The sequence below is a fragment of the Eulemur rufifrons genome, chromosome 6 (assembly GCF_041146395.1).
Source record: "Eulemur rufifrons isolate Redbay chromosome 6, OSU_ERuf_1, whole genome shotgun sequence".
NCBI classification, from domain to species: Eukaryota; Metazoa; Chordata; class Mammalia; order Primates; family Lemuridae; genus Eulemur; species Eulemur rufifrons.
The window spans coordinates 62,554,795-62,580,995 of NC_090988.1; the positions used below are offsets into that span (position 1 = coordinate 62,554,795).

Sequence of the window (26,201 nt, forward strand, 5' to 3'; positions counted from 1 at the left end):
CATTTTTCAAACAGGTGTAGAGGCATTTTCTACAGAAGAAATAGGATATAACCAAATAACGTGGGTGGTCACTGGGAGCTAAAATAATTTGTTTAGGAAACTCAGCCATGATCAGATGGCCCACCTGCATAATTTTCTGGGGTTTTTTTTTTTTTTTAAGCATTTTGGACCTTTCTACCTTAGGAAATGTGACCAATTTCGCATGGGTGACTTGTTATCAAGTTTTACATCAGCTTGATTTACTTCCATTGTGTCTTAAGCTTAGAAATTCCGACACAGTTTTTACTAAAGCAGCTAATAGAACATTCTCTTTCATATCCGTCTTACTCTCTCAACAGTCTTTGTGTAGAGATATGATAAGCCCTTAGGGTGCCCAGTCTGTGGCTGATAATAGAATTTGTTTAGCAGTCTCATTATTTTTTTCTTCATGGGCAAAACTTGTTGGCACACAGAGAGAGAGAGTCTCTGTCCATTTCCTCTTGCTGGATGACGTGTCACACAGGGCAAAGTGCACAACGTGTGTGCTGTCTTGGCGGGGAGGAGGTAGGAGGCTGAGACATAAGATCATGTAACTGACATGAATTTGGGGGCTCTTGTTTTTACAGGAACATGGCAACCTGTGAGTGGCTCATCCTGGAGGAAGACCTTAGCCATTGTGAAGCCTGAGAACCCAGTGAGTAAGTCACAGTGGTGGATCTTTTATGCCACTGAGTAGCTCTTGGGGGGCTGGTCCTAGGCTTAGAAAAGTGCGGGAGCACCTGGACTCTTTAATCTCAAATGCACGTGACCCCATTTGAAGTAACAATGCTAGTGAAACCTCCTCCTAAATCTCTATCTTTGCTGAAGACCTCCAAGGTTGCACAGCCTTCCCCTGCTGTCGGAGGAGGCTGGGAGGCAGGGATTGAGACTGCAGTTTGTTTTGGAGGGGCAAGGCCTGCCTGACTCAGTGGTGTTTGGGTGGGTCAGTCTCTTCCCCCTTTCCCCTAAGCAGGGCCAGCAGCTCAGCCCTGGATCCCAATCCCAGCCCTGAGAACATTCCAGCCTCTTAGCCACCCGGTTCTCTGCCAAGGCAAGGATCTGGCCAGGCGGCTTCTGTAGGGAGTGACTTCAGAGCACCCTGGACCATCTGTCCAAGATTGGAAAATGTGACTGCAGCATCTTCATCTGCGTGGGTCCCACGCTGAGGAGAACAAACCTGTTCACACCTTTCTGTAGATTCAGAGGTTTGTGGAGCCTCAGGGTCTGGAAGGCTTGATGCAGGCAGGAATCAGTGATGGCCTGGCTTTCCACAGTCACCGTCGTGGACTATTGCATTATAAGCGCCTCCCTGCCCCTCTCCTGGCTCCACTCTCGGCCCTCTCTGCTCTGTCCCCTGCAGTGCTGCCAGAGACCCCTCAAAGGCACATCTGACCCTTGCTCTCCCATTGGCCTGCAAGGCCCCCTCCAGTGGGACCTCAGCCTCACTGTCCAGCCTTGTTTGCTGCCCCTCCCCTCGGCCCAGGCTCCAGGCCCACAGTCTTGGCACAGCTCACCATGTCCGGGGCAAGCTGTTCCCTCCGGGCTGGTGCCTCTTCCTTGCGCTCGAGTCGCGCTTTGTTCAAACCTCAGATCCACCACCAGCTGAGTCGGGATTTGTCCACCTGCCCGGCTCACCTGCCTGCCGGGGGAGCCTTGAGGGCAAGGAGCCGCCCCCCACCCTTCTTGTCTGAGCCGGCAGGCACGGTACCGGGCTCGGTGCAGGTGGTCAACGGCTGAGTGAACCCTGAGGTTTGATCAGGGCTTTACAGCCCATGAAGCTCCGTCACAGACAGTGTCTCGTGGGAGCCTCGCACCCGGGGAGGGGTAGTCACCTTATCCGCATTTATTTTCCAGGCGTGGAGACCGGGAGTGAGCAGTCAGATAACCTGTTCCAGGTTGTAGGCTAATAAGGACCAGGTCGCATGCCTTCTGCATCCCAGGCTCGTCTGGTTTCCATGATGCCAAACTTTATAATTAGAAAGGTTATTTAGAGCAAACCCCTCATTACCAAACAGGGAAACAGAGGCCTGGCCTGAAGATACGTTCTCAAGGTTACAGAACTAACTTGTATCAAACGGAGAATTGAAACACAGGCCCTGGGCTTCCAGGGTAGCATTCTTTCCACTCCCCCTCCCCCTCCCCTGCCTCCCTTCTGTATACAGCAACCAGAGGACATTTTAGGACCATAGATCTACATTTACAGGAGGGTGCAGAGCTTCCAGAAAGTCATGAGTTAGAGGGAACAGAGGGGTGAGTGAAACTGGCCCTGCTCTCCAGGGACGTCCCTGGACGTGTGAGCCTGGGAGGGCCTCGAAGGAGCCGGGTTTAGTTGCGGGAAGGAGTGAGGGAGGGCAAGGGGGGGTGGGCATCGGGGCCCAATCCAAGAAGCCGGGTGTATGTGGCGGCCCCACCGGAGGGCAGCCGGCGGGCACGTCTGAGCATTTGGAGGCTGGCCTGGTGGGCACCCAGCCCCCACGTGGGGATGAGGAGTCCGTGTTGAGAGTTGGGACAGAGAGGTGAGAAGGGGTTGACTGCACCTAGGGGACAAGCTGCTCCCAGAGTTCTGATTCTCAGTGTCTGGGAGGGACCAGGGCAGAGAGGCCCTGACCGGTCAGTCCGCTGCAGCCTGAGCGTCTTCCCCGCTCCAGAGACACCCAGAATGCAGAGCGCGTCCACAGAGGAGGGTCAGGCAATGAACTGGGAATTCCAGAATTGTCTGAAATGTGTGTGGGGAGGGACGCATGTGCCATGCTGGCGGGCTGGTTCCTGTTGCACTCAAATGAATTTTTGTTCTGTTTTGTTTCTGAGTGACCACATGCATGTCCCTTTGTTGGCTTCCCCCTTGCACGCTTGGGTCTCTCCTGGCTCCTGCATCCAGACAAGGCTTGACCCAGGGCCAGGCGGGGCCTGGCGACTCTTTCTATGTTTCCTCCACCCCTCCTTGCAACTTCTTGGACTGGGAGACTGGGACTGACCGCCGCCTCCATCTCCATTGGCAGGTTGAAGCATACAATTTGCCTAAATTACAGAGAATGCGATGCTTGCCAAATAGGTACCTTGCATTATTTTATAAAACATTACCAGATTATACACTTTTCTAGGGCAGGGAAAGTGTGTCGTGTTATATCATTATTGTTTACACCTCATATTTACATTGCACTTTACATTTTATAAAGATCAGTTCGTCTTCGTAATCAGGCAGGTGGACTGACTCCCATTTTACAGATGAGAAATTTGCCTTCAACATGCTTTAACCTGCCCGGGGTAATGTAGCTCTCTAAGGGCTGAGCTGGAACCCAGCCCAGCCCTCCTGTTTATAAATTCCATGATCTCTCTCCTCTACTGAACTCCAACCACATGCAAATCCCTAGAGGGCCTGGGACTTAGAGGAGCTTAGTAAACATTTGTTGAATGAGTGAAATTTGACCTTTTTTTCCTTTGACTTTTGTATTTTGGCCACTCTAGGCCATAAATGGATCGTCTTTGGCAGCGGAGAGAACACTACCCTGTGAAGTGTTTGAGTTTCTTGCCGTGATAAGGAGCTGGTGCTTTCTCTTCTCACCCAGCCTCACCTCTGGGAACTGGGTCACGCACACTGAGTAATTAATGCCTTGAATCTTTGACTCTGCGCTTCCGGCTCCCGATGCTGAGATGCTCCGTCAAACACTGGTGTTTGAAGGTCACTGGCAGAGGCAGAGCCTATTGTTTGTTGTCACAAACCTTCAGATGACCCATCTAATTGCCCACAAGTAACACTCTGGCCTAAACAGGTCAGCCTTCCAGTTGGTTAATCCGGTGTTTTTCCTCCTTCTCCCCTTCCCCCACCAACTTTCTCTAGGCTGAGGAAGAGGGACAGTTGTGGGTTACCTTAGATATGTAGGATTCAGTAGAGATAGGGAGGTCCACCTCTCCCTTCTCACTGACCTCTGAACTTCCAAAGGTTTTGTAGCAAGGGCTGCAGAAAGAACGAGAAAACGAGGGCAAGTTGGGAAGGAATGCACGGGATCGGAGAGGCCGCTGTCAAGGTACGTGCTGGGTCTGCTGTTTCCCTGAGTGACACGGGTCATGTTTCTTAGCGTTTCCAGGGAACCCAGCTGGCCTCATTAGACTCTTGAGGTCAACAGAGTAGAGTGGAAAAAAGAGTGGGCAGAGACCAAAAGACCCACGTGCTAGTGCGGGCCGTCCACAGCTTGGCTGCGTGGCCTTGGGCAAGTCACAGAACTTCACCTGCCCTCGGATTTCTTATTAAGGAAGTGAGAAAGGAGTGGAGGCTTGGTGGCATCTTAAAGGCATCTCCTAGACTTCTGTGGTTCTCAGTGCCCACCCTCAGTTTGTCCTCGAGATTAGCACCGTCTTCTCCTCCAGGTCACCTCCCCTCACGCGGCCAGAGATTGCTTCTGTAAGCACTTTCTTCCTGGCCTTTGTAGCTTTGCCACCTCTCTGCTGCCCCACCCTGAGATATGCCAGAGTGCAGATAAGAACTGCCTGTCCCTGCCCTAGTCTCCTGCCAAGCTGCACAGGGAAAAGTCTGACTTTCTGAGTGTTGGAGATCTAAGGAGTGAAAGTTGGTTGGTGTGGGAGGGGAGTGGGATTAGAGGTTGTTGGGATATTCAAGTTCCTAATGCCCCAGGGTACCAGGACCGTATTGAGTTGTTTGACCAGAGGGTAGTAAACATATTCTTAGGAATATGGCCCCAAGTTTGGCCAGGCTTTGTGGTCAGGGCTGACCAGACACTCTGGAGCAATAGAGGGAGTACTGTTGGTAAAAGGACGCTCCGGAAGAGATGAGAGATGTCTCAGAGGCACAACAGAAAAAGGGGAAGGGTTAGGGAAGTTGGATTTGTTTCTAAGATTTACAGCTGCCAAGTGTTAAAGCTAGAAAGAACTTACAGATCATCTACTCCAGTTCTCCTACGTGTGAGTAAAGAAACCAAGGCCCAAGGACGTGGCTTAAACTGGCCCACAGAGCAAGCTAGTGGTAGGAGTGAGGTGGAAGTGAGTCTCCTGCCAACAGGTGTCTCTTTCCCCAGTGCCATGTTGCCTCCCCACGTGGGTGCAGCCGTCACGCCTTCCACTTCTCTCTTTAACCCTGAACTTGAATGTCTGAGGTGTTAGCAGGGCCCCTGCTATTTCCACCTCATTAGTATCAAGGTCTAATAAAACTCGGGTGCAACAGCACGGAGAGGCTGAGGTTTCTTACGTGCAGGCTGTTTGACTTATACTTAGCGACCTGGTGCTGTTGAGTCAGCATGATTCTGTTTTATGGTGTGTCTTGGGGTGAAAGATTAATTTGAGACAGGAAATGAAAGCTACGATGGCTCAGCCTCGGCAGTGGTGGCCTCTCGCGGGTTTGCCATTCAGAGAGAAATCGCAGGGCTTTGTTGCTAAGCAGGCCTTGTCCTCAGAGCCTCCAGCAAGAGGCATGGATTGAATGCAGCCTGCCCTGTCCCTCGCTCTCAGGGGGGCTCTTGGGGTCAGAGGCTGGCTTGCCCACTGCTGTGTTGGTGGCATGTGAGCCAGAATGGAGACCACTCAGTTTTCTCTACAGAACTCCGTTTGGCCCCACACTTCCGACTGAGCTCAAAGAAATGCATCTTGGGCTCTTTCCATTGGACAAGCACTGGGTTTACATGTTACCTTGTTTGTTTCTCACAGCAGCTTTCTGAGAGGTGGGCGTGGCTATTTGTTGTATCGAGGAGAAAATCCAGGCAGATACAGGTTAAATAACTTGCCCAAACACAAGGTGTCTGGCTCTAAAGCCCATCCTGAGTCCGCATTGCACATGGCCCCTCAGCACAGAGGAGGGAGGGCTAGGGTGAGATAGGCCAGGCATTGATTGAGGCATCAAGCATTTATTATGGGACTTTAAGGGACAGGCCCTGGGCTTGGTTCTTGGGATGCCAAGGTGAGTAAGACTTGGTCCTTTGGCTTCCGGGAGCTCATGACCTGGCCTGGTGGTGGGACAGATATATGTAATAGATAGTCACAGCCAGCTAAGTGTTATTATGGAGAGCCACACTGAGTGCTCTGGAAGCACCGAGAAGAGAGCAGCATGCAGGGAAGACTGCACCAAGGAGGTGCTGTGGGACTTGGGTATTGAAGGATGAACAGGAGATTTCCAGGCACAGAAGGAGGCAGAAAGTTTTCCAAGGAAACAGTGTGGTGGCATGAAGAGTCCTGATTTGGTATTTGGAAGGAAGGAGGAATTATGTGCATGTTTTTCTTCTTAGCTGAGGGTACAAGGAGTAGAACGTTCAGTCGAGAGATAAGCTGGGGGAGGAAGAGGGGGGTTTGGAACCAGACCATCAAGGGCTTTGCAAAACACTTGCTGGCAATGTGAGATTCATTGAAAGAAACCTCAGCAGAGACCAGCAGAGCTTCTCCAGATATGAATCCTCCAGGCATCTGAAGTACTTTCTCTGCAGAGAAAGGAACTTGGGTAGGGGATTATTATTATTATTATTATTTTCAGACAGTTTATGTCCATTTTCTGCATCTCGTGTCTCAGGCACCAGTGGAGGTGACTGTTGATGGGGCAAAGGGAATTGGGTGCGGTGGGCCACGCCAACAGTTCATATTTAAAATGTCTCAGATTCCTCTTGCCAAATAAGCTGATAGCAAACACCCTTGAGAGTTCCTGTGCAGACTGTCTCTTCAGGGACCGTTTCACATTCCAGACAGGGTCACATCATAGTTCTGCAGGAGCTGGGGGTGCGAGGTGAGAAAGCTGCTTAAGAATAAAGACCAATAAAAATATATAGCTGTTTTGAAGGATGATATTTACAAGGCAGAAGTATCCAGGAAGTGGGTTATTTGTCATGAGGGTGAGCCAGAATTTTTAAAAAATATCAGATCATTAAAGTGGAAAGCGTGATGGTGGAGAGAGAGAGAACCTTCCAGCAACTCTTGTCTCTTGGGCATTGTTGTCCTCCTCCCCTTTAATAAATTCTTTGCTGAGATCTGCCCCAGGAACGAAGCTTTGGAAACTGAGCTTTGAGCCTGAATTGTCCTCTGTGGGGAGGACAATAAATCAATAAACCAGACAGTGATTTGGAGTCAAAGGTTTCTGGGTCTTGTATCAACTGTCCCTACTTGTGGCCCCTGGGGTTTGAATCTTTACGAGGAGAGAGAAAATCCTTTCTGGGAACAGTTGCTGCTTATTTTAGTGAATGTGTTTTTCAGAACATGAGCCCAAATACCAAGGAAAGAGTCCAGCATCTTCATTCAGCCAACACAAATTGATTACATCGGGATTGTGGGAGTCGGTCTCTCTGTCACCGTGGAAAATTCACCTGCTTGGCCTCACCTTCGGTGCTCCTCTCCCCTGGCTGCTGGATGTTGGAGTGTGGGGGCCGGGAGAGGCATTTTGGCCCACGGAACAGTCAAGGCCCTTGCTGAGTCCTAGAGCACTTGTCCCAGCATCTCTGAGCTCCCAGGAACGTGGCCACCGAGTGCCACCTGGAGAGGTGACATCTTTCTCCTGAGACTCTGCCACCCTCCTACACTGGTCTGCACTACTCTCAGCTGGCAGCCTCGGAACCGTTACCAAGCAGGACAGGGTCACGGGACTCTCAAAGCCCAGTGCTCGTGCGCCCAGTCTGGGAAGGTGAAATATGACCTGCCAAGCCAATCATCTCCTCGAGTCAGTTCAGCAGTTGAGTGTATTTTAGGGACTGGTCCTACCCTATCTTATCAGAGAGGCATTCCTACATTTACTACCTGGAACCTTAATTGCTTTTATAGATCTCTGGGGAAAAGAGTTCCCAGGAGACTTTGGTTCCTCTGCACGGTGAGGAATGGGCCAGGACTGTCTTTATCTTCCACGTCTGCTCACATATCTGAAGTGCCTCCTGATAGCTGCATATTTTCCGTGGGCAGAGAGCTGCTCTGGGGCTGCCTCCTGCTGAAGGAAGAAATCCTTTCTCAGAGCTGCCTCACCCTGTCTGTGTCAGGTCTGGTCACCGTTCTGAGGTTGTCCCAAGAGCTGTTAAGCTGTGTTCAACTTAGCACACTGCCTGGCACGTAGTAATCAGTATCTGTTGAATGAATGACCAGCAAGGAAAGGGGAAGTGAGCAGGCCTCAGACTGAGCTGCCTGCATGCTATCCAGGACCCAGCACACGCTGCAGAAAAGAGCCCTCCGGTTTTTACCCGATAAAGATATCTCCTAGGCTGGGGCCTGGAGGGAGGGCCAGATGATCTTTGATCCATATCAGCTCAAGACTACGAGTCCTTTTTACAGAGCTTAAAACAAACATCAGTAGCAATAATAAACCACTGGAAATGCTGGCCCTGGCGAGAGCAGGGTAGAGTCCATTCTTCTGGCTACCTCTGCTTGCCCAGCCCACCTCCAGCTGGCTGAATGTCCCACGCTCAGACATGTCTCCCAAAAACCTCCTGATGAGTGTCCCTGCTTTGTATGCTGCCTCTCCGCAGCATTGGGGATTTTACATTCAAATCATACATCCTGGCTCCCCAGGTGTGTTGACATGTCAGTACGCTTTGAACATCCCATGAGTTATTTCTGACTCAGGCAGGGCTCACCTGTCCACATAGGTGTACACACCTGCTCATAAAGACTGAATGCCCTTATGCTGAGACTGGGGTGAGGGGTGTGGCCAGATGGACTGCTGGCCGGGTGCACAGCTTAATGGAAGGAATGGACAAGGATCTCCCCTTTCCTGGCCCTGGCACATTCGTACCAAGGCCAGGGGACTTGCCGAGTTCCAGGAAGCTGTTATTCACATTGTTAATAACATTAATGACCATAGAAACAGCAAAGCTTCTGTAATTGTATATCAGGAAATTAATCGTGAAATTGAAGGTCTGTAATTCAAACAAAAACTTTAGAAGTCTTTTAAGTGAACTCTAAAGGTGGTACAGTGCAAGCAGTTCCGTCCCTCCTGACCTAGATTTTTACTGGTAAACATTCATTCATTTGACAAGCACATACTCTCTACCTACTGGGAGCGGGTACCACACTGGCACTGGCGTTACAAAGATAAAACTCAGTAAACAGCTCATCAGCAGGTGAATTAGTCAAAAAAGGACATAATACAAAAAGTTGAATTATTTGAGTATTGATTGAGGACCAACTGAGAACCCAGAACTGACACGAATACTCTGGGAAATAGAAAAGAAACAAAAAACATTGGCCTTTTCCTTAAGGTTTTACATTAATTGTGCAGACAAGATTAAGGCACAAAAGATGTTGTGGGTTCAAGGCTAAATGCAGTGCCAGTGGCATGGTCTGTGCCCTCTGTGGCCCCTGCGTCGTAACTGTGTGTCTCTCCCCTTTCTCGGAAGATGGGGAGACACATCTTGTTCGCCTGGTGTATCCGCAGTGCCTAGCGAGGCCCTGGGCACCGTGCAGATTCTTAGGAAATGGAATGGGTAGAATGTGGCTAGTGGCTCCCAAACCTGGCTGAGCAACAGAATTCCCTGGGGAGTTAAAAAAAATATTTTTCCTCTTGGACCTCAGGCTACTGAGATTCCGTTTGGGAGTGGGCCCAGGAAGCTGAATTTTGGGACACTTCCTGGTGAATCTGCTGGCGAGCCAGGTTTGGCGAGCTTTGGCACAGATTCCGGGAGTTAGAAGAATGCGTGGTAAAGACAGATGGGCGAAGGATGGGCAGCTTTTGTACCTGAGCGCTGCAGCTCGTCCTTTAAGGTCCAGTTCTGGTGCCACCTTCTCTGGAAGCTTCTCTCAGGCACTCAGTCACTCCACCTCCTGCTCTGTGTCCACCCACCTTGGTGCTCACCTCTGCCACAGCCCTTATTAGTAATCGTCAGTTTGAATTGGATTCCCTGAATAGACTGTGCCGCTCCCATGGGCACAGCTCATGGAGGTCTCCAGTTAGTGCTGTGGGGCTGACTTTGCTTCAGAGGGTGGGCGGGTTTGAGTAGGGGTGGGCGAGGTAAGGCAGAGACCCGAAGTGAGTGCAGAACAGGCCAGCCTGTCTGGGGCAGCACAGGGCGGGCCTGGATGCCTTTGGGAATTGAGCCTGATGAGGAGGAGGGGGCTTCCTGGGGACGGGGGAAGGGGGACCTGATGAGCCCAGCAGGGGAGGCTGGACTTGTAAAGGGGTGCAGGGAGCCCTGAGAGCTTTATAAACAGGTGAAGGTGAAGCCGGCCAGATGGGAAGTGGGGGTGGGAAGTGGAGATTGTTAGGAGGGCCACATGGTAATTCAGGTCAGAGCTGCCCTGGCCCTGAGCAAAGTGGTGGTGTTGCAAAGGGCAGTCGCAACCCAGGCCGCTACATACCCTGAATTTTGTGTGATGCTCTTGATTTGATTTAATCAACAACCAGTGGTTATCGGGCATCTGCCATGGCCAGAGGCACAGGTGCCAAGCCCTGGATGTGCAGCCCCTGGCTTCAGAGCCCACCGCCGGGTGCGGCAGGCAGGCCTGCAAGTAGATCAGTGCAATAGTGTGTGTGTAAAACCATCATATTAATACAAACCTCCCCCGGGGTACAGTGTGGGAAAGGGGCGAGGGAAGGGCAAGGTGAGGCTTCAAAGAGGAACGATGCAGCTAAGAGTACTGCCTTGCCAGGCGTCGTCGTGTTTCATCCTCAAGTAACCCAACAGGTCGGGACCATTATTATCCCCATTCTATGGATGAGGAAACTGAGGTTCAAAGAGGTTAGGTAACTCATGTGGGCTCACACCCCTAGTAAGTGGTGGGTTGGGGTTTGCAGCCAGTCTGCCTGACTCAGAGACCAACCTGGGAGCCATGACATTCTGCTACTTTTGACGTTCCAGCTCTAACGACAACCCGGTTTTCACCAAGTGAACGGTCTGGATGGGCCTTCCAGACAGAGGGACCAGCACAGGCAAAGGCACAGGGCGGGAGTCTGAAGGGGCTCAGTTCACCAGGGAACTGCACGTGGTTCCCGAGTCTACAGTATGAGGAGTCGGGGAGGGGATGGCGGGGGAGGCAAGGGCTGGATCATGAAGGTGGTTTTTGTTTTGCTCTACTGAGATGTTTGGACTTCACCCTGCAGATTGGCAGGCAGATGTTGAAGGATTTTAAACAGGAATGGCATCTGACCAAGAGTACATTTTTGATATAAAGTTCTGTCTGGCAGCAGATTGAGAACTAGGCTGGCGGGTTGGAAGGAGGTGGGTCTCAAGGCAGGAAAGGCATTGAAGAGATTGTGAGAATTCCATGTGAGAGCAGACGGAGACCTGAACCTGCGAAAAAGGAGGGGAGGTGGCAGTGGATGAGCCTATCGAGGAGGCAGGACAGGGTGACTCTATCAACTGAGGGAAAGGGGCAGAGAACATCAACTCCAAGGATTTGGCTTGAGGGTCTGGGTGCAGATGGTGCCGTTCACTGAGGTCGGGGTGACAGGAGAAGGAACGGGTGGGGGTGGAAGGTAAGCAGACTGCATGGGAGGTCTCTGTGAGAGAGTGGGGGGGAAATGTCTGATGCCGTTGACACATGGGCCCGGAAGGCAGCAGGGAGATGCGTGTTGGAGGTGCAGCTTGGTGAGTCATCAGGACGTAGATGCTGGTTGAACTGTGGGAGTGTTGGGTCCTTGAGAGCAAGACGAGAGTGAAGATCAGACCCTTCACTCTCAGGGGCAGGTGGAGAGAGAGTGGTCTGCAGGAGACTGAAATGGGAAGAGAGCACGAGCAAGATAAGGCCTGATAAGTGGGGACCAGATGTAGCAACAGAGAGCCGGTGGTGAGTCGGCGTGCTGCATGAGGTGGCGTGCATGTGTGAGTAGAAACCAGATCGTGGTGGGTTGACGGGTGAGTGGGAGGTGAGGAAGTGCGCATTGCAAGGCTAGACTATTCTTTGGCGAGCCTAGGACGTGAAGGGAAGAAGAGAGAGTGCTATTTGTTTTCTCCAATGAAAGCGCATATAGATCCAACTGTGGTTGAATTTGTGCCCATTTTGGGGAATGACTTCATATGGATAAATCAGATAAAAACCCAAAAATTTTGTTGGGCGATGAATCCTTTTAGAGGGGGTTTGAAAAAATGCATTCAGATGGTACAGTTCTTCAGAAAGGGGGTCCTTTGGAAGACAGGCGCCATCAGACTTAGCTGGGTTGTGGGCTGCCCTGGGCAGGACGGCTGGCTCTGCGGTCACCCTGGCTCCTGGCACAGTGCCGCGCACACAGTGAGCAGGTGTCGGGGAGAAATCCTCTTCAAGTCACTTTGCCATGACTTCGACACCTCTTCCCCAGCATCCCTCTCCATCCTCCAGACTAATTACCGTACTGGGATTCAAGTCCCCAAGGCCTAATCTCAGCAAGTCGGGAGATGTAGTGTCATCCAGATCCCAAGGTTCCCCTGGGGAGTGACTTTAAGGGGTGCTGGGCAGAGAGTTGGTGGAAAATGTGCTTTTAGCTGTCCCACCTCAGCAGAAGGTTGGTTAAGGGGAGAATGAGCTGGTCTCGCCCTCTATGTGAAAATTCACTGATTTCTGCCTTGGTTTGGTTTGGGCTACCTGGAGCTTGAAGTGATGGGAGTTGTCCCCACGCAGTGTTCTGGGAACGGACACTTGCTGAGCACATCTGTGAGCCCGGTGCTGTGAGAGGCACCTCCGTTTCATTCTCACAGGAACCCTCTGTTGTTTATGACTCGCTCAGGGGAGTACTCAGTGACTCAGAAGTCCGCGTTCTTTCCACCACATCACACCGGCTTCCAGCGACGCAGGAGCCGAGCGCCCGGGGGTGTTTTCGCAACCAAGGAAATGAACTAGCTTATCTGTCCTGTTCTCCTGTCTTATACCATTTTCAAATAGGGAACGGCTGTCTTTTTTCAAGATAGTCTGTGTATGCGAGAGTGCCGAAGTAGAGGGTGAGCAGGCTTATTTCTGGGGGCCAAGAGACTTTTCCAGGATGTTGAGGTGCTAATGGGAGGTAAAATGTGACGTGGCAGAACTGGTGGTTGTTGGAAGTTGGACTGCAGCAGTGGTGGCAGGAGAGCGATGTTAGTACCCATGCGATCAACCTTCTTATTGGGAGGGAAGGCCCTCCGACACCGGCCAAGTCCAACGTACCCACTGTATTAGTTAAGGTGATGCTTCCTGACCAACAGATGAACCCCCTATTCTCAGTGGCTTCACATACTACACGTTTATTTCTCACACATAGAAAGTCCATGTGTGTTCTGGTCATAGCTTTCCTCCAAGTGGGCATCCAGGGGGCCTGGTTCCTTCTATCCTGGGGCTCTGCCATCTTCAACACGTGGCTTCCAAGGCTGCCGTGCTCTGGCAGAAGCAGGAAAAACACGGAGGACCGCTGTGGTTCTTACGGGTCAGCCCTAGAAGTGGCATATGCCATTCCTGCCCACACTCCGTGACCTAGAACCTGGTTACCTGGCCTTAGACACCTGCAAGCACGGGCCCAGGAAGAAGCAGCAGTCAGGCTGGTCTGACAGCAAGGCTTGTCTCTGCCATGCTCACCAAGGCTTGAAAGTCACCTCTCAGCTGAGCTTTTATTGGCTCATTAGGTACTGTTCTCATTTGATCTACAGATGCCGCATTTTGGAGTTTGATAAAAGCAGGGTAGGAGAGTATCATGCATCAAAGGTCTAGACCAGAGACTGCGTCCTTGAGGTGGTGTGTGAGGCAGCAGTACCTGCACACCTGTGGCTCCATCCTCTCCGTGTGGGAGCAGTGTGGGTGTGGTGGTGGGATGTGCCTCTGACCCCGGGCGAGGGGGCTTCAAGTCACAGGCTCACCACTTCTGGCCGCTTGGCCTTGGGCAAGTTGCAGACTTCTCTGATTCTTTGAAAAAGGGGGATAATAATAGCTTCTAACAATGCCTTGGTTTGTTACGATGACGAAACGCTTTAATACATATAAAGCTTTTAACACGTTGCCCAAGACTTCATGGATGCCCATTAAATGTCAATAATTTTTATGTTCCCAGAGATTGCACATTCATTCGTTCCTTTAGCACATACTACATAGAGAGGGCTTTGTGCTAGGAACTGGGCGTAGGGAAGTAAAAAATTAATTTCAACACAGAATAACTTTCTATAGTGGAGGTAAGTACAGGATGCTGTGGGGACCCTGGGGGAGGGGTCCAGCCATTTTGGGAGGGGCATAGACAGGGACCGTGAGGAGAGTCTAGAGAAGAGGCGCCTTGGAGGACAGGAAGTAGTGGGGTGAAGGTAGTGCATATCCACGTGTGCTGCTTGGAGACGGTAAGTATAGTATATGTCAGCTTTTTTTTTTTCAAATGGGGGACACTTCATTGCATTACAACAGGATTCTCCTAATGAATTGAAAGTATTCATAGCCAGTGTCCTTAAACTTGATTTTAGTCAATAAAGAATATGCTAAGCCCTGACCTTGGAGGCACAGATGTCTCGCCAGTTACACAGCCATTGTTCGTGCTCCTTCGAGCCTGATGTCGTGTCCAGCAGAGCTGTGGTGCTCTGGACCTGTCCTTAAGGAGCTTTTTGGGAATTTGCTCACCACAGGGAATAATGCTCCCTGCTTTCGGGGAGCCGCAGACTCCTGGCATCACTGTGCAGGAACCATCAGAACACAGGTTGGAATGTTCTCCCTGGGTAAGGCGATGTGTGGGAGGCCCTGGGAACTGTGACCGGGGAGCGGGGAGCGGAGACCCAGCCTTCCCTGGGGGGTTGAAGGAGATTTCACAGGTGCCGAGTGGTGGGGGAGGCCCGTGTCGGTGGTGGGAGCCTTGAAAAGGCAGAATAAGAGATAAAAATTGGGACCTTGGCAGCGCTGAGCTTCTGTGAGCTTCTCAGGGTCAATTGAGGTTTGGAAGGAACAACGAAGGAGCCTAGATGACTTCAAAAAAAGTTAAAAATGATTTCATCAAACAAAAGAAAACAGCAATTTTCTTCCATTACCCTAATGATTTATTTCGCTTATTACGTCTTAACTCAAAAGAATTTTAGAAAATTAACTTGATTGTTAATTGTACCATAAATTCTATACTCCACCCTTGGCCAGCTCCCATTATTAGGTGGTGGTGGTGGTGGTTTTATTCTGTATGTATTTTATTATTGTTTTTTGTGGCAAAATATATATAATATAAAATTTAGTGTTTCCACTATTTCAAGTGTACGGGCCAGTGGTATCAGTACATTTGCACGGTTGTACAACCATTGCTGCTGTCCACCCACAGAACTTGCTCAGCGTCCCAGACTGAACGTCTGTACCCATTAAATAAAACTCCCCATTTCCCCCTTTTCCCAGCCCCTGGTACCCACCGTTCTACTTACCGTCTCCATGAATTTGCCCATTGTGGGCACCTCCCACTGTTAGTTTTGAGATAGGCTGGCCCCCTGGGAACTGGAATTTCAAGTTCACCGTTTGCCTGGGCACCCGGTGTGTGATCAAGGTGATTCAGGGCACGTGCTGAGTCTGCCGAGTTTCTGTTGGTAAGACAGGCTCTGTGTGTGTGGTGAGATGTACGTTATTTTGTCAGCTGGGTACACAGGCTTCCTTCTTGGGGGGGGGGTTCCCCAGCAAGAGGTCCTGCAGGCACAGCTGAGATTTGGGTCAAAGGCCCCAGATGCCTTCCCCATGCCACACTGGAAGGTGGGTGGAAGAGCACGGCTCCCTGGAACGGGCCTGCCAGGCTGGACTCGAGAGCCCTGCGGTCCCTCAAGCAGAGCTGCTGGGGTGATGCAGCCATGGGGGGGCTTGTCCCTGACCTGTTAGAATTCAAGCCAGTTTATTAAGCCAGCACAATGGCAGGATGATCCTCTGTCTTCTGGAGAAAGACTGCACTGCTGGTGTCGTGCAGCCACACGGGGCCCCAGACACCGAGCCCCACTGAGCGCTGGGTGTTTCTAGGCCTGGGGAAGATAAGACACAGGAGCCACCTCCTGTCGTTGAAACTGACAATCAGGAGAGAAGATGCTCGGACCTGGACTGTGTGTACAGGAGGGAGCTCTAAAAATCGTGCTTGGTCCTGGTAGAAAATTTGGGAAATGCAGAAAAGTATGAGGTAAAAGTATAATAACAATCATCTGAAATGTACTCACACACACACACACACACACACACGACTACTGCTCGTGTCTGGCTTATTTCTCTTCTATAGATATTATTTTGTGGAGTTGAGATCATACTGAGTTCTTGGATTTGTGTCCTGCTCTTCTCACTCTGTATTGTGGCATAAACATTTCCCCACGGATTAAATGTCTTTATAAATATTATTTTTAAAGGACTGCCTGATACTTTATCATTTGGTTGCACCATAACTGACAAAGCCATGCCCTGTCGTTGACACGTGCAGACTCTCCCAGCCCAGAAGAACTTGGGAAGATGGAGAACATAACTGGTTTAATTACACGGCGGCTTCAGGCAGGGAAGGCCCCGTATAGACTGGTGGCCCGGAGCGCGGGTCTTGAAGTGAGATGGAACTGGGCTTGGTTCACAGCATCGTCCCCACTTGCTACCTATGTGACGTGGGGGAAGCTACTCACCCCCATAAAGCCATCTGCTCTTCCATCAAACAAGGATGGTTAAACGAGATGATGGTTGTAACAGGGCTGGCACAGTGTCTGTGTCCTCATGAGGGCAGGTGCCAGGCCACGGTGTGGACCCCGATCTGCTCATGCCTAGGCCAGAGGTCCCCCCACTGCAAAGGCTTTGCTTCTCTGAGAAGGTCCTCGAAGAAGGCTTAGTGGTATGGGTGAAGATGTGGAGCACTGGCTAGAAATCCTTAGGGAAGAAATGTTAAATGTATGTATATGTGTGATATATATACACACACATATCTACACATGCATGTATATACACATGCATATTTACATACACACATAAAATAGTAGCCCCATATGGACTTAGCGCTGCGTTACAGAAAAGGGAGACAGGCAAGTTCTGAAACTACAACTTCTTCTTTTTCTTGTCTTATTATTTTTTTAAGCCCCTTGTATCTTACAGACTAGAAACCAAAAAAGAGGAGGAAAAAACTGTCATACCACCCCCCAGACTTGTTGTGAGGATTCCTTAGGTTAGTGCTGGTAGAAGTACCTGGCCGGGGCGGCTCCTTTCCACCCTCCCTGGCACCGTGGCTGGTCAGCGCACAGGTGCCTTTTGACACCAGGCAGGGGGACCCTGGAGGGCGGGGACTGGCGCCTTGAGTGGCTGCAAGCGGCAGTGGAGCGACGTGAGGAAGGGGGAGTGTGTGAGGCCACTGCAAGCCAGAGCGGTGGAGCCGTCCCACCACTGAGGAAGACAGGGACGGGGGCTGGCGCGGGGAGGGCCAGAGCCCAGTGAGCGTGGGGTCTCAGCAGAGAAGCACAGAAGGCCAAGGCCTGCCATGGGCCGGGGGCCTCTTGCCAGCACTCCCGCCCTGGGGCAGTGTGGTGACGGAGGGAGGGTCTAGGCCTTACTACAGCTTGGGAACACGGTGGGGCTTCCACAGTGAGTCTCCTGGATGCTTTTCATTGGCCTTTTCTAGTACGGTTCCGGAAGACCTGTGTACGAGGACTCCGCATGCGTAAGTCCAGCCTGTATGGACAGGGGCTTCAACTTCCTGTGGGTAATCTCAAGGCTAAAACCAGGAACAGTAGAGAAACCTTTGGAGAGACAGAATTTCTCTCTCTGGGAATGCCTGAGAAGAATTATGCTACCAAGGCTCTCTTCCAAACAGGTGGCAAGGTTGGAGCGGGTGGCCCCGGGAGGCAGTGCAGTCTGATGGTGGCAGTGACCAAGGGACAGCAGGCTGCCTGGCTGGAAGGAGATTACCAGGAGAACAAGGTGGCCCCTCAGTCCCTCCCCAACCTCAGAGTTGCTTCTTGGGGTTCAAGTTGGATGCCTAGTGCCCTGGCAGATGGGAAGCCAGGCCTTCCTGGGCCAGGTGGGTCTGCAGGCCCCACCTGTGTGCCAGGTGTTCCTGCCCACGGTGGGCCCTGCAGAGATGCGGTGTGTGCAGGAGAATCTCCCACTGCTGAGTCCCTGGCGGGCTCCTGCCTCATCTCAGGTGTCAGATTGAGGTTCCACGACTGAGGGTCTTCCATGCGTGAGGCTCAGAGCTGGAGCTTTTAGTCTTCCAACCACCCTGCAAGTACAGGATGAACCCCCATTTATTGCCAGGGAAACTGGGCCCTGCCCCAGGGCTCCTTGGCGAGCTAGGCCTGGGAGATGGTAAGTTTGAATAGGGCAGCTTGGCACTTATCAATGGCAAGAGCGTTTTGTTTTTAGACTGCATTGCCTTTGAAACAGATCTTGTCTGTGAGCCTTGAGGGTGGGGTTAAGGGATGAGCTTTTCTCCTGGGCCAAACTGCTGCTTTGTGAGAAGGTTCTGCCCAGTGTCCCTCCCAAGGGGACACTGGGCAGAACCTTCTTGAGTTTTTATAGAACTCCGTCATTTGTCAACGGCCTGGTCACACTGTTTGATTTGCCATTTGGCAGGCTCAAGGAAGGCAGACAGCATGGCATCCTAAATGTGAATGTACCTGCAGATCTGCGGTCAGGAGGCTCCTTCTCTCATTTGGAGAGGTGCTCGCGGACTCCGCACAGAGCTTGTCTCTCAGATGCTGTGGGCTGAGCCCATTACCAAGGCCGTTGCCTGCAGTCTGAGGCCCTGAGTTTTAATTTGTAGCAGCCAGGGGCAGGGAAAGGGAATTGCTCGGTGACTCATGAAGTCACATAGGCACAGGAGCAGAAGAACCACAAATAAGGGACTTCAGTTGGCAGAAACCAGATTGCTTCAAGACTATTCTTGGAAATGAAAGCATCACATCTTGTTTCTAGCCAGAAAATGGAGAAACCTTTCATATTTCTGGGTAGTTGGTTTTATTTCAATTTCATATCAAACTCCAAAAAGACAGCAGCTGGGTGGTGGTTAACAAGGATGACTTTAACAAGAGCTAGTCACCCAAGATCCCCTGCTTTAAAAAAGAAAACCAGAAAAACCCTTGACCACCTTCTTTTGGGGCAGGGGATGGGGCATATTCACCAAAGTTATTACACCCCAGTTCTCTGGAAGAAAAGGCTTAAAGCTTAGACTCAGACTCACCAAGTCCTCCCCAGTGCTGGGTGAGCCGTTTCCCATTCATCACCAGCACTGCCCTGCATCCCAGATGTGTGCGGTCCATCACCAACACTACTCTGTGTGGTGTTCCCCTCTTCACATATGGGGAACAGAAAACTCAGAAGCTAAGCAATTTGCCCAAGGCTACACAGCTAGGAAGTGGGTTTGAACTCAGCTCTTCTAAATCGAAGGCCCTTGTCCTCTAGTTTTAAAGTATACAGCTGGTGTATCCCTAATCTGAAGTCCAAAGTGCTCCAAAGTCTAAAATGTTTTGAGTGCTGACGTGACATTCAAAGGAAATGCTCATTGGAGTATTTCTGATTTTTCATTTTTGAATTTGATGTACTCAACCAATAAGTATGATGTAAATATTCCAAAGCCAAAAAAAATCAAAAACCACAAATACTTCTGGTCCCGAGCATTTTGGATAAGGGATACTCAACCCGTATATAATTTCTTGACCTGGAAAGCTAGTCTCAGTAGTCATGAATTGTGTTCTTTTTCCCCTTCCTTTTGATTTGATGATATTTGGGCCATTTGAAGAATAGTAATGAGTACTGATTATCGTGTGTCCACAAAGTGCTAAGAACTGCACATACCTGATCTCACTGATTCCTTACAACCGCATGGTGTGAGTATCACAGTCAGCCCTCTGTACCCATGGGCTCCACAACCATGGATTCAACCCACTGCAGATTGGAAATATTCAAGAAAAAATATAGATGGTTGTGTCTATATTGAACATGTACATTTTTTCTTGCCATATTTCCTGAGCAATACAGTATAACAACTATTTACAGAGCATTTACATCGTATTAGGTATTATAAGTAATTTAGAGATGATTTAAAGTACATGGATGGGTGTAGGTAGGTTATGTGCAAATACTGTACCATTTTATATCAGGGACTTGAGCATGTGTGGATTTTTTTTTTTTTTTTTTTTTTTTTGAGACAGGGTCTTGCTCTGTTGCCCAGGCTGGAGTGCAGTGGCGTGATCATAGCTCACTGCAACCTCAAACTCTTGGGCTCCAGCAATCCTTCCGCCTCAGCTCAACCTCCCGAGTAGCTGGGATTACAGGCATGTGCCACCACGCCCACCTAACATTTTTATCTTTTGTAGATATAGAGTCTCACTATGTGGCCTAGGCTGATCTCGAACTGGCCTCAAGCAATCTTCCCTCCTCAGCCTCTCAAAGTGCTGGGATTACAGCCTGAGCCGCGGCGCCTAGCCACACATATAGATTTTGGTATATGCGTGAGGTCCTGGAACCAATCCCCCACAGATACAGAGGGAAGACTGCATTATTTCCATTTCGCAGGTGAGAAAACTGAGGCCAGATAGATGAGATAACTTGCCTAGGGTCACACAACTAGCAAGTGCTTGAGACCAGATTTATACCCAGGTCTGCCTGACTCTGAATACTCTGATGTTCTCCTGTGAGGAAAGCTACCTTCCACGGGTGTTAGTCATTTTTATGGTCCTTGACTTACATTGGAAAGCCAACTTTAAAGGCTGAGACTGGGCTGTTTAGGTCCAGGGAGGCAGGTCTGAGCCTGGTACGGCCTGCTGGGGCAGCGTCCAAGCCACACTTATCTTCTCCTGTCGAGCCATCTCCCTCCACCTCCCCTATCTCACTCCAGATAAGGGCCAGTTCCTCCCACACCCACCCCAGCCCTCAGCACCATCTTTGGCTCTTTCTCCACTGGGGCTCTAAGATTAAGTTGTTCTTTCTTCTTTTTGAGGAGGAGGGGAGGCACTTGCCGTGGGGAGGAGACAGGTTCTTCCAGTTTGTAAATTATTGTCTAGGAGTCAGGCCTGGCTTGATACCGCCAAACAGTTTATGATTTTAGACAAGGAGGAGGTGACAACTTGGAGAACTGATTTACAAAACTGTTTTTCAGAATGGTGCATTCCTCCAGACACAAATGTGCCCCCTGTGACAGGCGCACTGAGTGCCTCTTGGGGCTGGGCTCTGCCGCCATCTGTGTTTCTCACCCTTCGTGGCAACCCTGCAAGGCTGAGATTACTGTCCATCTCTTGCAAACGAAGAAACTGAGGCCATGTGGGCGGCGAGGGGCCAAGCTGAGCTTTGGACTCAGCCTCCAATAGCTCCAAAGCCTTGTGGTTTTCTCTGTTCCACCAGCCCGTCCTCAGAAAGGACCACAGGGTAGCAGACAAATTCAAGTAGCTTTGTATTCATCCCCAGCTGCTGTATCTTTTCTTCAATGCTGGGCACAGAAGTGGTTCCAAAGATAGACAAAGGCTGAGAATGTTAACAAGCTCTGAAAAGCAAGCGAGGCCTGCCTCTGTTGATGTTCTCTGGGTAGCAAGTGTCACTCGTGGGGATGCTGAGACACAGTAGGAGGTGGTGTTGATGTGAGTAATTCCACGGTGAGCACAGTGGACATCCAAGAGCCCAGAGAGCATCTGGGAGGGAATCTGTGCTCATCATGCCCGGCAGGGCACAAAGCCGCGTCCCCAGTCTGCTGAAGGCATTGAGTGCCGAGGACAGGGTAGCCAGGTAAGGGCACACGAAGGATCCAGGCCTGGCTGAGGCATGGAAGCTGGCTGGGCCTGGAGCAAGGCATGTGTGCCAATCTCCCTTCAGCTGAGGCCAGTGCCAGGCACCTCGGAAGCTCTTGGGGAAAGTGGGAAGGGAGGGCAGGGCCCTGCACAAGTCGCTGGTGTCCCCCTGCCCCCAGTATCTGGACGTTGGTGTCTGGAGAGCTTGTCTCCCGACAGGCTGCTCCTTCAGGGTGGTACCGTGGGCTATGCTCCCCTGTGAGCGCCGTCCTTCCCTTCTCCCAGCTTCTCTCCTCACTGCTGCCTCCAGCCACCTCCTCCATTCTATCCTGCCAGCCCATCTTCCCAAAGACTTGTCTCCCCTGCTGCTCTGTCTTCTCCTCATGGCCCAGTGGAGGGGCTGGGCTCCTCCTTGGCCTGGAGGGGACACACTCCGCCATCTGCCCTGGACATCCCAACCATGCCTTTTCATGAGTCCTGAATTCCTGACACCTCGAACTTGGTGTCTTTCCACACCTGTGCCTGCTCTTTCCAGACTCACACTTCTATGTGGTGTTTCCTTTGCCTAGAATGTCCATTCTCCAGTCTTCTAGTGAAATCCGTCTGGTTCCTAAAGTTGGAGTGTTCTTGACATCTCCCTCCTGTGGCCCCTCTGGACTCCATAAGGCTCTGTTGGGCGCCTCCTGCTCTGGGCTTCCACGCATTTTGTTCCTATTCCACAGGCCCTGCCTGTTGTCTTGTAATCTGCCCTCCTCGCGAGGCCAGGCCTGGCCCTATGCCAGCCACCTCTGTATCCCAGCACCTTGCGTGATGCTCGACTCTTGCTCAGGCACCAATAATTGTTGCTGGATGAATGAGTAAGGGATTAAGAAGAAGATAAACACCGTTCTCTGCTTTTAGTATTACAAAACCACCCCACAATCCAAATGTGCCCATACGAAGCATTCCTGTGTAGAGAGTGTGAAGCTGCCACGAGGGCCCTGTGTCCCCTGGGTTTGCTGAGCGCCTCTTGCCAGGGGCTATTGGGGGGCTTATCTGCTGCACCCTCTTATTTACAGACGCCCCCAAACCCTCCCAGCAGTCGGGTCAGCCCCAGTTCCTCCACACTTCTTGCTCTAGCTTTGGATTCTGGAAAAACAGTGCTTTGGAAAATAAGTTCTACTTTATTTTTGTTCCGTTGAAACTTAAATGACTTTCCTAAGACATGCCTGAGGTTAGAGTGATGCGGAGAGAAAGGTCCACGGCCAAAACCCAGGCGAGCTATTTTTGTGATGTGAATGAGTGCCCTTCGCGTTTCCCTCCCGCCAGCCCGAGCACTTGTTCCAGAGAGCTGCCAGCCCGGCCGGGCTGGCGGAGCACAGGCTCTTTCTCATGTCGGGGGAGGTGGCCCGAGTGTCCCTTTGTCTTGCCTTGTGTCTGACTGAAGTAGGTGTGTGCTCCCAGCAGACACCAGGAACAGAAGGGTTTTGAGAAGCTGCTGTTTGTCATCTGCATGGGGAAGGACCTGCCCTCTGGTAACTAACGAAGAAAGACCTTGCAGTTTGATGTCCAAGGATAGGTGGGATGGTCATGGAACCCAGAGGCATGTGTGCTTTGCATTTTTTTTTTTTTTTTTTGTCTGTGCACAATGCAATGGGGCTAGGTTATGTTCATATTAGTCAACCAATTTGTAGCATCAAGAATGGTAAGTTTGCAAAGGTGCTAAATCTAGTATACTTTTCTATTTTTTCCTTTTACTAGTTACTATTTCTAGAAACATCTGGTTTGTAGCAAGATTGACCAGGTACTGTTAACAGCCAGGGTATAGCATTGTACAGTCAGTCTGTGGTTCTTTCCAGCCAGTGAGAAGCCGGGGGTGTAGGGCAGAGACTGTCAGCCAGGCTGCATTGCCAGGTGAGAAGGCACGAGTGTACATCTCGTTTACATGGTTGTGCTTAGCATTGAGCACTAAGTATTATGGTTAACATTTTAGTGTCTTAAAGCAATTTTATTTTTACTTCTCAGCACCCACCCCACCCCACCCCCACCCTCATTGCCCATGAAGCTCACCTCTGCCTCCATCTTCCTTTGCAGGTGTGACGTTTCTCCAGGTACTTCATGGTGTTCTCCTCTGTCCTCTCTGCACTGTTACTCCACACGGCTCCTGAACCATGGGGGAAAACGAGGATGAGAAGCAGGCCCAGGCGGGACAGGTTTTTGAGAACTTTGTCCAGGCGTCCACGTGCAAAGGTACCCTCCAGGCCTTCAACATCCTCACGCGACACCTGGACCTAGACCCTCTGGACCACAGAAACTTTTATTCCAAGCTCAAGTCCAAGGTGACCACCTGGAAGGCCAAAGCCCTGTGGTACAAATTGGACAAGCGTGGCTCCCACAAAGAGTATAAGCGAGGGAAGTCGTGCATGAACACCAAGGTAAGGGGAAGCCCCCGCATAGGCATTTCTTACCTTTGTGTGAATGTCCAATTGTTTTGCTCAAATGAAGGTTTCCTTTGTCTGTACACGTCGGCTTTTCCTCATTGGGAGTTTCCATCTTATCATGGTGGCCTCGGCAACCTTTCTTGTGCCCTCTCCAAGGGAGGGAAGGCCTGTGTCCAACTGAAGGCAAGGTCAAGGGCGGGAAGCAAATACCTGATGTTATCCTACTTTTGCTATTACTGCTACCACTACTACTTCTAATAGCTGCTATTTATTGAGAGACTACTATGTGCTAGGCACTTTATATCCATGGTCTCATTGCACAGTAGCCTTTTGAGCCATTTTAGAGGTGTGGAAATTGAGAAGTCAATTGTCTTGCCCAAGGTCACGTAACTGGAGGGCAACCTTGATCTGTCTGATTCTAGGGCTTAAGCCCCCAGTCCCATGGAGAGGCATAATTAGAGAGTTGTGTTCCCCCAGGTCCAAACATTTTGGAAAGATCCCCTGGTTTTGAATTAACACATTGACTGCCACACTAGAAAAAAAATTTTTTTTCCCTGGGCTGTGGTGTTTTATTACAAAAATAGAATAAAAACTTTAAAAATAATTTCTTTCTAATTTAATGAAAAAATTGTTATTTTTTATTATTTTCTGCACATGAGTTATATGCAACTTGAAAAATAGTTCATAAGGGTAAAGGGAAAGAGACATATTAGTTACTTATGCTTCACAAGGTCTCAAAATTAGCATGAGTTAAATGCAACTCACATGGCAGTTAATGTGTTAATTGGCTAGTATGTCTTTGGTCCTTACTGCCTTTTCCTCTCTCTTTCATTCTCTCCCTCCTGACACCCCTGTGTTCGCCACCTGCCCACCCCTTTCCCCAGGATGCATTTCTCTACTCAGGATCACACTGGCAGTTAACCCTGTACAAACTGATTGCATCCCCCGTTGTGTGGCATCGATGAAGGCTCATCACCCTCTGATAGCTCTGAAATGCCCCCGCCGAATGGGCAGCTAGAAGTCAAGACTTCCCAGCTGACTTCCTGGGTGGCTCCTGGGGCTGTCAGCCCTGGGCGCTGGTCCAGGCTGTGTGTTTAGGTTAAAATTGAACGTGCTGTATTTAGACCTCGCAGGAGGTAGGTCAGCCAGAGCCTTTGGAATTCCAGTCGGTGCCAATCCCAGGACAAGAGGATTGAACTCTCCATGGCAATCGGGCTGTTGTGTTTTTGTTTTGGTGATGAGGAGCTGGAGAGTCCACTGTGGGATACTTTCCGCTGCCCCGGGGAGACAGCTGCCAAGCCCTTCCAAGCCCGGGGCGCACCAACTGTACTGTACGGGACGTAGGCAGAACATTCCATCAGGCTGAAACAGACCGATCGCCTGAGCCCAGAGCAGACAAGCCATCCAGGCAGTGCCTGCCGCTGCCCTACAGAGCCCCAGCTGCAGGCAGAGGAGAGGGGGTGGTGGAGGAAAGGAGAGGGGAGGACAGGGTGGGACCAGTGTCCAGGGCACCGGTCCGCCCAGTGCTTGCCTGCCCCATTGTCATAACTTCATGGTTCATAGTTCACTGGGCAGCTCTTTAGAGTTAGAGGAGGGGACACTTATAGCCTTCAAAACGTCACCCTTCTCCGTAGTTGTATACGGTGGCTTGCCTTTTGCAAGTTCCCATAAAAGTCAGGTGGCCCAACTGAGTTATGTTCTCTCACAGAGGGTTTTCAGGGCTCCTGTTTTATTAGGAAATGCGATTGCCCCATACACCCAACACTCTGTGGCTGCTGGGGGACCCTCTATCTGAAGACGGATCTTCAGAGGGAGCCAGCAGTAGAGGGTTGGAACAGAAGGCTGACCACCGTGAAGAGGCCCTTCTTTCAAAAATCACTCATCAGTTGCCTAGCCTGTCTGGCCAGCTCCCATGTTGCAAGCTTTGATAGCTTGAAATAGAACAGCTATCTTGCGGTTGGCAGGGCACCACGGGCACCTGAGATACAAAGGGGAGGAAAACGTCTGTAGTTAGTGGTGCTAAGAGTGCCTCTTGCCCAGGGATTGTGACGCCTTTCTTGTGGGAAGGAACAAAGACATTTCAAATGAGTGGTAGCCCATCTCATAAAAACCACCTGGGTGCTGAGGAGTGGAAGATACAGTTGAAAATGCTCTGTACCTATGGACGGTGACTGTGTTAGGTCACTTGAGCTGCCCTTTCCAGCAACCCAGCTCAAACTAACCAAGCAAAATGGAAATCATTAACTCACATACA

General features: G+C 50.6%; 1 protein-coding gene across 7 annotated transcripts in view; it reads left to right on the top strand.

Annotated features, from left to right (window-relative positions):
• Positions 1 to 26,201, top strand: part of MICAL2 (microtubule associated monooxygenase, calponin and LIM domain containing 2) — a 217,363-nt gene that overhangs the window by 24,093 nt on the left and 167,069 nt on the right. For 5 of the 7 annotated variants that reach the window (XR_011233701.1, XR_011233702.1, XM_069471164.1 and 2 more), the window contains exon 2: positions 23,601 to 23,941. Coding sequence is in view for 5 of the 7 variants with exons in the window: in XM_069471164.1 (XP_069327265.1) it covers positions 23,678 to 23,941 (264 nt within the window). In the remaining 2 variants the exon portion in view is untranslated. Of the gene's footprint in view, positions 1 to 605; positions 678 to 23,600; positions 23,942 to 26,201 lie in introns of all 7 variants that reach the window. The other 2 variants (XM_069471163.1, XM_069471167.1) reach the window with 2 other exon arrangements.